This window comes from Eptatretus burgeri, chromosome 1 (genome assembly GCF_056783735.1).
Source record: "Eptatretus burgeri isolate ZD-2024b chromosome 1, Ebu_testis_v1, whole genome shotgun sequence".
Classification (NCBI taxonomy): domain Eukaryota; kingdom Metazoa; phylum Chordata; class Myxini; order Myxiniformes; family Myxinidae; genus Eptatretus; species Eptatretus burgeri.
Window position 1 is genome coordinate 124,537,057 of NC_140961.1, and position 12,574 is coordinate 124,549,630.

Here is a 12,574-nt window from a genome sequence, read left to right on the forward strand (position 1 = left end):
TTGCAGTCCTGGCGATTACCCTTCCATTTCCAGAGTGGGGCAACAAGGCCCCTCTTCTAGTCAGTTAGGATGATGCCTGTGTTCCAGGCAGAGCACAGAACTGCATGCCATGACATATGATTTCGTCTTATACCAGAGAGACCACTTTTGTCTTCTGCTTCACTGTCAATGGCATAGTTGAGCTATGGAGTTAGAAATACCAGGGAACAAATACCATGATAACACCACCAAACCCTGAAAATGAAAACGGTATCGGTCAAAAAACAAAGAAATGGCAGGAAGTCAAACTTGTATCAATCTTTTTGAAACATCCTGTAAGTGGGGCCGCAAGATTCACCATGGTTCTTGAGAATGAAATTAGGAATTTTTTTTTAGATTAGAGACTGAGGATAGTAAGAAGGTTGGGAAAGCAGTCCATGTTTAATGGAAGGGAAAGGTTGAATGTGTTGTGCATGAATGCCAGATTTAATGGAAAGATCGAAGAGTAGGAATCCAAGATGGATGCTAAGGGGTGTGACATCGTTGCTGAATGTGAGACCTGGTTTAGTGAGCAATCAAACTGAAGGACAGGAATTCAAGGCTGCAGAAATTATATGTGTGATCGTAAAGACAAAAGGGAGGAGGTGTGGCAATTTGGGTGAAAGACAGTGTTGTATCGACAAACGCATGACATGAAGGAGGGAATTGATGGAGATGTTTGTGTCGATGGAGATGAGAGTTTGCAAGAAAAGTAAGACACGGTACTTGTAGGATGCTATGATAGGGCCGTGGTGTGAGGGAAAAGCAGGAAAGATGGATATGTGAAGAATTCAGAAGGACAGTGACAAGGGAAGAGTATTAATTATGAGGGATTTTAACTTGCCAGGGATGGATTGGGTCCAGGAACAGTGAAAGGGCAGAGCAGATGAAGATTATTATTGTATATATATATATATATATATATATATATATATATATATATATATATATATATATATATATATATATATTTTTAGACCTTCTTGCCCAGAATTGCTTTTGGACCCAGTTTGTAGAAAAGACCATGAGGGGGAGTGTGGTTTTGGACCTCTTTTTGAGTAACGATCCCAATATGATGGAGGAGGGAGAACATCTGTGGACAAAGAACCACAATGCAATAAGCACCATTCCTTTCTTAAGATGATAAGTTTAGGATAGTGGTGTAAGGCGATTGGATTTTTAGAAATGCAAGCTTTGAGGGGATGAGAAGTGATTTGGGAGCTTTATATTTGGTAAAGTTAATGAGTGGGTGGTTTGCATCGGAGAAACAGGCAACCTTCAAAAGCAAATGTGAAGGGTGTGTATCTTGTCAAATCAAAAACGTCAATTTCATTCGTAATAGTAATAATACATACAATTTATTTCTTTTCCAAATAACGCATTATGAAAACAACAACCCCATGTGTGACTCGCATCAAAACGATGGTGCAAGAAAATACATCCCAAAACAAGTGTCGAAGAAATACATTTTGATTCGCATGGTTTAATATGCCACTTTTTTATGCGAGATTATACACTGTGTTTGAAATAAAATAAAATGCAAAACTCCAGTCTTTAAAATCAGCACACAAAGTGAAACTTTTCCTGCATCGCCCAAGCCAACATGCATTCTCAAAAAAGCCCACATTGTGTCATCCAAAACCAGCATTTGGATTATTGTCCTGTGGGAATGCAATGATAAAACCACTTAAACTTCCCTTCTTCCGAGTGATATGGTGTTCAGAATAAAATAAGGATAATCGTCTCGACAAAATCCAACCAATGAAGACAAAACGTGCACAGCGCACACATTATAATCAGCATATGCAGATCGTATGCAATTTATTTGATTGTTTAACATTGCTTGGACAAATGCAACGATCAACAACCAAAACCCAAACTTTTTGACCATCATTTTCTATCGGTTTGCAGCCATCAGGCAAAAGCAATTTTTGGGAGAAACAGATCAACAAATACAACAACCTTAGGTAAAACGATACAGAAACACACAGGCATTCATTTGAGAGGGGTTAAAAATCCGCTCGTTAATGTTATTTAGCACTCGTAGTTGTCGTGAGCCAACATCATACAATGGAGTTTCATTTAGCATATTTGACAACATTGTTCAACAATTTTCATTCAAAGCAAAAAGAATGGTGGAAATTTGAAAATACCCAACTTTAACGTGCAGGAAAAATCATCCACAAATACAAAAAGCAAATCTGATGACATGCTAGTTGTCATCTTGTGATAGAATGACAACCATGACAACAGCAAAAGTATCGCTCATTTATAAAACTGGCAACCTGTTCATAACTAGTTTCACAGCTATAAATAATGGGTGTAATCGGCAAAAATGGACAGTGTCCTCTTAGTTAATTATAACAACACGTACAAAAAGGTAAAAATTCAAAGCATTTACAACAAGGGGAGGGTGGGGGAGCATTCAAACCTCTCTCTCTCTCTCTCTCTCTCTCTCCAAAATGTGGATGGCAAACTCACAAGTACAAGAGATTAAAAAAAAACATCTCGGATACTGCGAGAAGTCAACTGGAAAAAATAAAACAACACCTGTGCTGCACACAATGTCATTTGTGCTCATGAGATAAATGTTTAAGGAAATACAAGCACTGTCAAAGTTGTTCCATAAACAACAAAATACAAGAAGCCATCCAACAGTGCGCATTTCCGCATGTTGTCGCACCTGTCTACAAGCCGTAATCAAATAATAGTGAGGTTATGAAAAGGCCGGCAGCTAAAAATGATAGCAAAAATGTGATCAATCCTGAACATTGTGCACATCCATGGTTGAAATCTCCTTTGCTGATCAAATGGAGCAGCAGAGAATGAGTGTTAATAAATAAATGTTGTGCTCTCATTGGTTAACGATGGATTATGCAAGCAATTTTAACTGCCACGCTATAGGCATGGTTGCTGGTATGATTGTCAGAATGCCAACCATGCTATGCTGCACCATTCTGTCCAAGAGTAACAACAAAGTAACATGCTTATTGTAAAAAAGGCACGGGCACCTCGATAAGAGTTGCTAAAATGTTCGCTTACCTAAGACTTCAACCAAAAACGCTCAAATACAAAAGACAATGCGTAAAAAGTGTTAAGTCGAAGCTGATAATCAAAATATATATTTACAGATGCAAATGTATTTCTAACAGTTTTACAAGCTCCTAACGTATTTCCACCGAATGCTTTTTATATCGTCGGGTCGAACGTAGTGAATGTATTTTGTCAAACGTAGAAAGGCACAAAGGGAGGCCAACGAAATGACGATGGTTCTCTTTTCAATCGCAACTGTTTGTTGTATGCCACCATTTCTTGGGCCACCCTGCATGTACTTGTGCAATAACGCCTTCCCATCAATACAAAAGGTTGGAAAGGGATTTGTAAAAAAAAAACCAACAACAATATATTAAAAAGAAATTATAATGACAATTTGGAGCAAGTGTCAGGCTCTTAAACATCCAAGAATCACATTTACTTTTAGTAATCAGACTTCGATTGTTCAGCCATGTTTATAATGACTGATGCCCGACCATTAATACCAATCAGCATGTCATTTCCACAGATCTGTGGGGATGTTAGAAGAAAAAAAAATCAGAAAAACCTTCCAGGGTGGTGGGCTTGGGAGGATGAAATAAATATTTGCAGATTAAAAACAAAACAAAACAGCAGCATTCAAACATCTTACTGTGGTTTGTCGAGAAAAGTTCTGTTTGTGACCACAATCAGAATTTCTTTTTAAAATTTTGATCAAATGAAATCAGGAGTCTGTGAAGTGTTTGAGCTTGGCCAATTACCCCAACCACAAAAACGTTTTAATTGATCAAAAGGGCAACAGTTGAAAAATAAATATGCACTTTCACCTTCAAGCAGAGACAAAGGGATTTACAAAGAATGCCAGGACTCGATCTTGCAATCAACGACATGATACACTGCAAAGGAACGGACAGCACTGTAAAGCAACAATTAAAATAGGCCCCTCGGCGCAAGAGTGGGTCAAACTCGATAAATAATGTTTTTAGCTGTGTGCCAAAACCAAATTCTTAAAGCTATACCTTTCTGCTGTAGTTGTGGTCTCCTTCGTATCCATTAAATACAAGGAGCTGCCTATTCGAGTATCTTTCGGATCCGATCAAGTCATTTTTCTATTATTGAAAACCTTTGAATAAATACCTGAAAATTTCACAATTTTTTTTTTATTTTTAAAGTTAGCCCACAATTGCAGAGTGCCTCAAAAATGGACACAAGACAAAAAAAAAATTGCTTTTGTCAAAACAAAAAAGGCAGACGAGCCATTAAAACAAGGAAAATTTAACGTTTTAACAATATAAAGGGTTCCTTGTTGGCTTGTAATCCGATTCGCAATACTTCATCCAAATTGCCAAATTCAATGCCCAGTTATTACGCAGACAGAGGTGTGCAGAGTACTTTAAAAAAAATTAAAATAATAAAAGCAAGCATCTTATCCTGTCACAAAAATCGGACAAAACAGTTGCTAACACAACAAGGAGTATTACAACAGTGCCCCCTAGGCTCCTTCCAACAGAAACACAATGTTAAGACCATTCGAAACTGAATGGCTTCTCATACCTACAATTCAGCAAATAAAATGTGTTCAAGGAGAAAATTAAATAAAAACGTTAATAAAATGAAGCATGACAAATAATAGTTATTGTTTTGAAGGGAGCCAATGAACATGAACTTGTATGTCGACCTCGCAATTCCCGACCTTCCCGATTAGCCTGGTTCACTTTGCAGGCCGACCCACTGTGGCTAGCTCACAATCACTGTGGCTAGTTCAGCAATGGTTAACCAAGGATAGCACGCAATAAACCAAACAAGATGCTAACTTTTATTTCAACAATCCAAAGATATCTACAAAAATACAAAAAGCAGTCTGTATTGCTGAGGAAAGAGGATCCGCCAAATGGACGTGTCGCATCGCTGAGGAAAGCGTCATTCTTGTCAATGGGTTCCACCACATTACTCTGTATGCTTTAGTTCCTTACCAATGGCTGCCAGCTGCAACGCTGCCTGGTCCCCCTCCACTGTCACGGCTGACACTGAGGCAGCAGTGATAGCTGGAGACACCACCGTGGATACAGCCGTTAGCTGTGACAGTTCAGCAGTTGTTACAACTGGCTGCAAGGTCATAACTGTACCACCGGAAGCAGAGACTACCTGGGCAGCCCCTTGTAGTAAGGTTCCGAAACCATCACTTGAAGCAGTTAAAAGCTGCATAGGGTTAATAACTTTCAGGCTCGACAATATTGTCTTCCCTTCTGGTCCAAGCGACAGCAGTGTCTTCGCATCTTGTACAGATGGGGTGCTCAGCACAGTAAGACCAGCAGGTAAGCCAGTATTTGATGATGACCCCAAGACAGTCACACCTCCCGATGTTATTCCACCACTTCCGCTACTTCCTGGAGTCCCAGGAGAGGATAGCATTGCACTGTACGTGGCTGGAGAGGAGGCATTCAAAGCCAGGCTTGGTGGCCTGCCGACATTAATGGTAGCCAGTGTTGGAATCTTCCCAATTGAGATGGCAGTAATTGTTGGGAGGGCCGTGCCCATGGGTGTATTAGGCGTGGCAGGCAGTACAGCCGAAGGGACACGCTGCAGGCGAGGCCTCTTGCTTGGTGTAGGTGTCGAGGGAGGCAGGGCCGACATCTGAGCATTGCGTGACCTGTAACGCTTGCGCTGCTCGTCGCATTGCTGTTCAAGGTCTGTCAGTAGGGGAGGAAGGTAGGATATTTCAGTTACAGTGTGTTGTGTGGGGTTACAAAATTCTAAATAATCATGAAACAAAATTTATCAGAATGTTGTTGAACAGATTTTCACTCCAAGACAGTTCCATTGAAGATAGTAAGAGTATGAAGAATATATATGAAGGGGTATGTGGCAGCACCGTGTATGAGGAAACACTTGTGGAATGCTTTCAAATGGACAGCAGCAAGAAAAGTACATATTACTTCAACATAATTATTTAAGATCTTTATGGTTCAGAATATATATATATATATATATATATATATATATATATATATATATATATATATATATATATATATATATATATATATATGTATATATATATATATATATATATATACATACATACATACATACAAACACATTCATGCGCCACTTAACGACAGGGATACATTCTGAGAAATGCGTCGTTAAGCGATGTCGTCATTGTGTGAACATCATAGAGTGCACTTACACAAACTGAGATGGAATAGCCTACTACACATCTGGGCTATATGGTATAGCCTATTGCTCCTTGGCTACAAACCTGTACAGTATGTTACGGTTCTGAATACTGTAGGCAATTGTAACACACATCCAAGATCAACGGAAGACACGTTCGTTTAACCTTTGTGCTGTTCATGACGGCCATGTGTGTTGTTAGCGGCTGCTTACAATCTTCTCTCGCATCGATTATAGAAAGGTGAATAAATAGCGTTAGGATTGTATAAATAATCATTGCATCGATGTTATAATTTACAAATGAAGAAACGAGCACCTGTCAGTTGTGCGATATATTTTTGGAACAGTGTGAATGTTTAAGCAATATAAAAAGCTTTACTAAAAACTAATTTGTGTTTTAATTTTGACTGTAACAATGATTTATTCGCGGAATTTTTAAACTCAAAGGTAATTTACTTGCTGGAAGGTAAACGTGCAAAAAACGGGTCAAATAGGGCGAAAATAGGGGTGTTTTAGGATGTGAGGTCAACATTGGGTCAGGTTGAATGCTGATTTTCTTGAATCCCGATTTAGCACAACCCCGCTTTTTTCACGATGACATTTTATGGACCTCAACGATCCCGTTATAACGGGGCCACATGAGTTGTTTATTATCATTTTCAAGTATTATGTTCTGCACATAATTGTATGTGCTATACTGTACTTTTATATGACTGGAAGCGCAACGACATGACTTGGCGATAGGAATTTTTCAGCTCCATAATAATCTTTTGGGACCACCGTCGTATATGCGATCAGTCGTTGACCGAAACGTCGTAATGCGGCGCATGACTATGTGTATGTATATATATATATATATATATATATATATATATATATATATATATATATATATATATATATATATATACATATACATACATACATATATATACAAGCCGGTAAGCGACATGGGTGGTCGCTATATAATTGCATACTAGTCATAGTTTTTGACGGATGGGGCTGAAATTTTTTGACAAAGAGGTTGATTATAGTGCGCATAAAAGCACGAAAGCCGATTTTTGATTTTCGAAACAAAAATATTTTTCGGATGTTTTTTAAAATTTCAAAGTCCCGTTGCTTAGCAACGGTGGCGTCCATAGCAACGGTGCTCAAAAGCATACAACTCGATCCTGGTATGAACGTACCAGTCAAGTTTCATCAAAATCGGTTGACAACTCTGACCTCCAGAGCTGTCCATTACATCCAAACAAACAGACAGATATACAGACAGACGGAAACCTGAGAAAAACGGTAGTTGAGCGACCACCCATCAGATATACAGACAGACGGAAAACCTGAGAATAACGGTAGTCTTGCCACCACCCAACAAAACGGTAGTCTTGCGACCACCCAATATATGTGTATATATGTGTATATATATATATATATATATATATATATATATATATATATATATATATATATATATATGTATATATTGTTACGGAAATGGCCCTTATTGGAGTACTAAATATAGGATTAGATCAGATCCCCCATGAAATGCATGTTTGGCTATGTTTTTTTTTTTGTATACCTGGTCGAGGCTCGTCTGAGAGCTAACACACAACGCACATCATGGGGGACATGAGACAAGAGAGGAGGGAGTGGGAAGGACAAAACAGTGGGGAACAGAGACAATCGGAGATCTGTGGAAGGGAGAGGGATGGGATGGGGAACATAGGGGAATAGAAGATGGACATTACAGGAACTTTCAGGAAGGAGAGCAGGGAATTTGAAGGAGGTGGGCTTGGGTGTGTTATCGGAGGTAGAAAAGATCGAGGATTTGAATGGGGGATGATAAGAGGTGGTGGTGAACAGCTGTTTTGAAGGTCTGGAGGGAAGAATGGGAATGAATAGAGTGAGGGAGTTTATCCCAAAGGTGGGAAAAAAAGAGGAATGAAAAAGTGAAGGTGAGCAGCGATTTGTGATTTTGGTAGTTTTACCAGAAGGGGGTTGTTGGCGGACCTTGAGCGCCCTGCGGAAATGTGGTGGGGACAAATCGCAGAGAGAGCTGGGGGGGGGGGGTGAGGCTGGAGAGGAGACGGTAGAAGACAGAAAGACCACCGACCAACCTGCGGTGAATGAGTGAGAGGCCCAAAGACTCAGCCTCATTGCGGGAGATGCCAATGATACGAAATGCCTTGGTTTCTACAGCGTGAAGCCGAGAAAGGTGGGAGGCAGGAGCACCAGCCAAGAGGGGAGAGCAGTACTCCATCAGGCTGCGGACAAAAGCTTTGTAAGTGGTCAGGAGCTCAGGTGGGCCGAGGAAGGACCTTGTACGACGGAGGATTCCCAGTCGGCGACTGGCTCTGGAGGCGAAGTTTGAAATGTGGCTTTCCCTGGAAAGGTCATGGCAGATAGTGAGACCCAGAAGATTGAAAGAAAGGACTTCTTCCAGAGGATTGTTGAGAAAGTGGATGGGGGGGGGGTTCTAAACGGTCCTTTCGAAGAGACATAGTGAGAGTGTGAGATTTGTCCGGATTGAAAGACATGTTCCACGTGTTGGACCAGTTTGTGATTTTATCCAGATCTGCAGTGAGCGAAGAAGCTGCTGCTTGCCGGTCTGAGGGATGAACGATGGTACGGCAGAGGGTGGTGTCATCAGTAAACAGTGGTTGTTGGTAAAGTGGACGTTGCATGTGTGTCGGGAGGTGTAGGATGCATGTTTAATTGTTCGTACAGTGGTGGTGTGTCGAGAGCTCCCTCTTCTTCCTTCCCCATCCTGGACGAGGCCCCACCCAGTCGGCTGAGAGGGTGTGGCCAAGAAGAGGAAGTGAAACTGAAGGGGAGGAGTTTGTCGGCTTCGCTGAGCGAGGCGTGCTTGTGTTTCGAAGTGAGCGAACGAAAGAGAAACTGGAGAGAAAGAGTGGAGTGTGTGGAAAACAGTCGGGTTTTCGAGGCGTGCTCGGGGTGGCTTCGAGCGAACGAAGGCTTCATAAAAAGGTTCAGTGTGTGGAAACAGTCGCCCTCGAGGCGTGCTCGTGTTTTCGAAGCGAGCGAACGAAGGAAGCACAGTGTTGGATCTGCCAGGAGAGACGCTGAACCTGCCTGCACGTCGAGTCTGCATTTTTGGCAGTAAGAGAGGCTGCCTGCACGTCGAGTCTGCCTTTTTGGGGCAGTGAGAGAGGCGGCCTGCACGTCGAGTCGACGATCGACTCTTATGAGGAGGTGATTCTGCAGTGAGAAGAACGGCAGCCGGATTTGAGGCGAGCATGGAAAAGGAAAGAAAAGGTGATTCTGCAGAGAAAGAAACCGAGAGGACGGAGTTGAGAAGTCGGGCTTCGAGGCAGGAAGGCAAGAGAAGAAACGACGGAGCCTCTGACGGTCCCTGCTCACACCAACGGCTTGACACGTTTGCCGATCCGCTTGCCGGAGCCTGGCACCTCGATTTGGGCCTTGTCTAATGAACAGGCCAGGCCTGGATTTGTGTGCTGGACCTTGGGAGAGATCGGCTGAGGCCCATCGGTGATCTGGCGGTCTTGTGCCGTCGACGTTACGCGGGGTCAGAGCGTGCGGAAAAGAAAGAGTACAGCGCCGCCATCCTGCCACACGGAGCGTTCGAGCTGGGGGCTCGAATCCGTGGACATCCGCTTTTTCCAAGCGACATTCGTGCTTTTGACACTGTCCTCTCATCCATGAGACATCACCAAGTACTCTGTCTTGCATGCATGCTGTCTGTCTGTCTTGTTTGCACGTTGTTGATGGCATATCTCGGTAGGGATCCCCTCAAAACCTGAAGTCCGTAGTTCCCGAATTAAGAACGGGTTGAAGATTGTAAATAAAAGCATTGTCGTAAATGTTTTGCTTGTATCGTATTCGCCGATGTTCCCAAATAAATCTGGTTGGTTCGTATGAAGTTGCCGCTATGGATTAATTTGTGTTGCGTCGAGGAGTGATCGGTTCGATTGGCATATAAAACCAAAATGGTTACAGACTGGCAGAAAACGCTCGGCATCTGACACAACCAGTCTGTAACCGGGGTTCTATTTCATACTGAAAACAGCCATTGTTGGTGAAAATACTTTAAACGATTGAAAGTAACCTTTTGGAGTATAAAAAGTGTTGTTTTCATTCTATTGATTCATCTTCAGAATGGAACATCTGGCTCGCAGAATGAAAAGATAATATATATTGTGATAAAGATCCGCCTGTCACATTGACCAACAACAGATCTTCTTGTAAGTGAAAGATCAATGCTTTGCCAGTCCAGGAGAGAAAACAGTGCTGGGGTGTTGTTACTTCAAAGGAATACAATATCTGAGAAAGGAAATAGAAACCTGATGGAAGTTGGGTAAATCGTGAAAACAGATGCCCTACAAGGGGCGGGGGGGGCAGAACAAAGTATATATTTCGTAAACAAAACTGCTTACGAGCCAGAGTTAGATTGAGCTGGGATACTGTAGGTATTCTCTGTCTCACTTTCTTTCATGTACACTTTTGATGTGAATTAAAATCTCTTCTCTACCATGATCAGAGTGGACATTGCTCGATCTCAATCAGCCTTGGAACCTGATCTCAACATTTGGCGTAGTGCGGCAGGATAAACAGATGGGAGAGAGGCAAACTGGCTCTGGTGAGACAAAAGAGGAGAAGAGCCGGCCGGCTTAAAGATAAGGGAAGAAGAACTGCCTCTTTTCTCGCACCAGGGCATACAGATTTGCTGCCTCTTTGTAATCTGTCCTTATCTTAAAAGAACGGAAAGAGAGAGCTTTTATAAACATCAAAATAGGGGTACCCCGGGAGGTTTTAGAGTCCGGAGGGGAGGTTGAGGGAAGACGCTGCAAGGCTGACCTGAGAAACCTCTGCAGGACAGGGTCTGAAGGGGAGATTGCAGGGAACAATCCTGGGAGGGTGACCTGAGACATCTCCGAGGGACAAGGTTTTGTGGGAGACTGAGGGCGTGGAAGGTGTGCAAGGGAGTGTGAGGGTTCGTGGAAATGTGTGAAAGACACCCGACCTAGCCCGAGAACACCCCAGGCAAAATACTGACCAGCCAGAGGATACCTCAGTAAGGACCAAGAAGGATCAAGGAAAATGGGAAATAAAACGTCGAAACCAAAGACTGATGAAAATGCCACACCCCCCAATACAACCATAGGGTTGATGTAACGAAAATTATGGACCTCGGTCATGTGATCAATTAGAATTATGGTATGAATGAATATAAAAGTACCCATATGCATTCCTAGAATAAGATTCGTTAAGATATGCAAATGTGAATAAGCCCGAACAAAACGTGAAGCTTGTAAGATGTGTAAGGAAGAAGTATGACAAATAAATAATGCTGCAAATGTGAAGCAGAAAATAAAGTGTCAAGATTAAAAGAACAAGTTGAGAAAACACCTTGCCCCACCCGCGCAATTTCAGTGCAAGGGCGGGGCAGTCAAGGGAGACTACCAGATAACCCACCTGAGGGTTTAGTTAATCCGTCGAGGTTGTGTCCAAACCTGGAAGGTACGAGGTCGCTGGCCACGACTTTTGCCTTCCCGGTGAGGAGGTGGCCAAAAATGCAGGCGGAAGGGAAGGTTACAGTGCAGCCAACTCAAAATTGGTGTACCATCCATTAAAAGAACATGAGTTGAGATTAAAATGTGATAATATTTGGAAATTTAAAGCAAGGTGCTGAAAGAACAGCAGACGAAGCTCGGCTGCTCATGAAAACGATATGTGAAAATGGAAGGTGGGCGGGAATGATGACCCAATCTGAGAGTGGAGGCCTCTTTGAGAGTTTTTAATGACTAAAAAACTAGTCAACTGGAAAATTTGTGGCAGATGTGCCGAAGTACGAGCATAAACGGGAGTTTTAAAAAAGACGCATAAGTTTCCGTTAAAGAAGCTACAGAAAATGTTATTGACAAAAGTGATTGTGATCTCTAAGTCCAGGAGTCCATACAATACGAATTAAATTGAGAATTATTTTATCACGGTGGAAATCAAGAATAATTTAATGTGAGGTGTTCATATAGAGTCAAATAGTTCTGAAATGTGTCTAAATTAATTTGTATACGTTTTAATGTGTGGGTCGAACGCATACGCAGTTTGTTGTGGATACAGAGTGGGGAGATCGTTGAATTGTAATATCCTGTTTGAGAAGTATTTTAATGTGAATGAGCTTAAAATGATTTAAAAAAAACCCACTCGTGATGAGAGATTGTCTGTGTGTAATGTCTGTGGGCTGTGGAGATGGGGAGAGACACGGGACCAAGGTGCGAAGGAAGGAGTGGTAGGATAAAAGGTGGGGGCTAGCTGTGTCGAAGTGCACATGCTGTGCCCAGAGGCGTGCTGTGTCTTCACTCATCAGTGA

General features: G+C 42.0%; 1 protein-coding gene across 4 annotated transcripts in view; it reads right to left on the bottom strand.

The window, feature by feature from the left end:
* Positions 1 to 1,345: 1,345 nt before the first annotated feature.
* The window catches only part of LOC147035340 (glucocorticoid modulatory element-binding protein 2-like), a 151,119-nt gene continuing 139,890 nt past the window's right edge, over positions 1,346 to 12,574 (bottom strand). For all 4 annotated transcript variants that reach the window (XM_085896892.1, XM_085896911.1, XM_085896902.1 and 1 more), the window contains one exon: positions 1,346 to 5,741. In XM_085896892.1, coding sequence (XP_085753018.1) covers positions 4,999 to 5,741 — 743 coding nt within the window. In that variant the 3' untranslated portion in view covers positions 1,346 to 4,998. The remainder of the gene's footprint in view (positions 5,742 to 12,574) is intronic.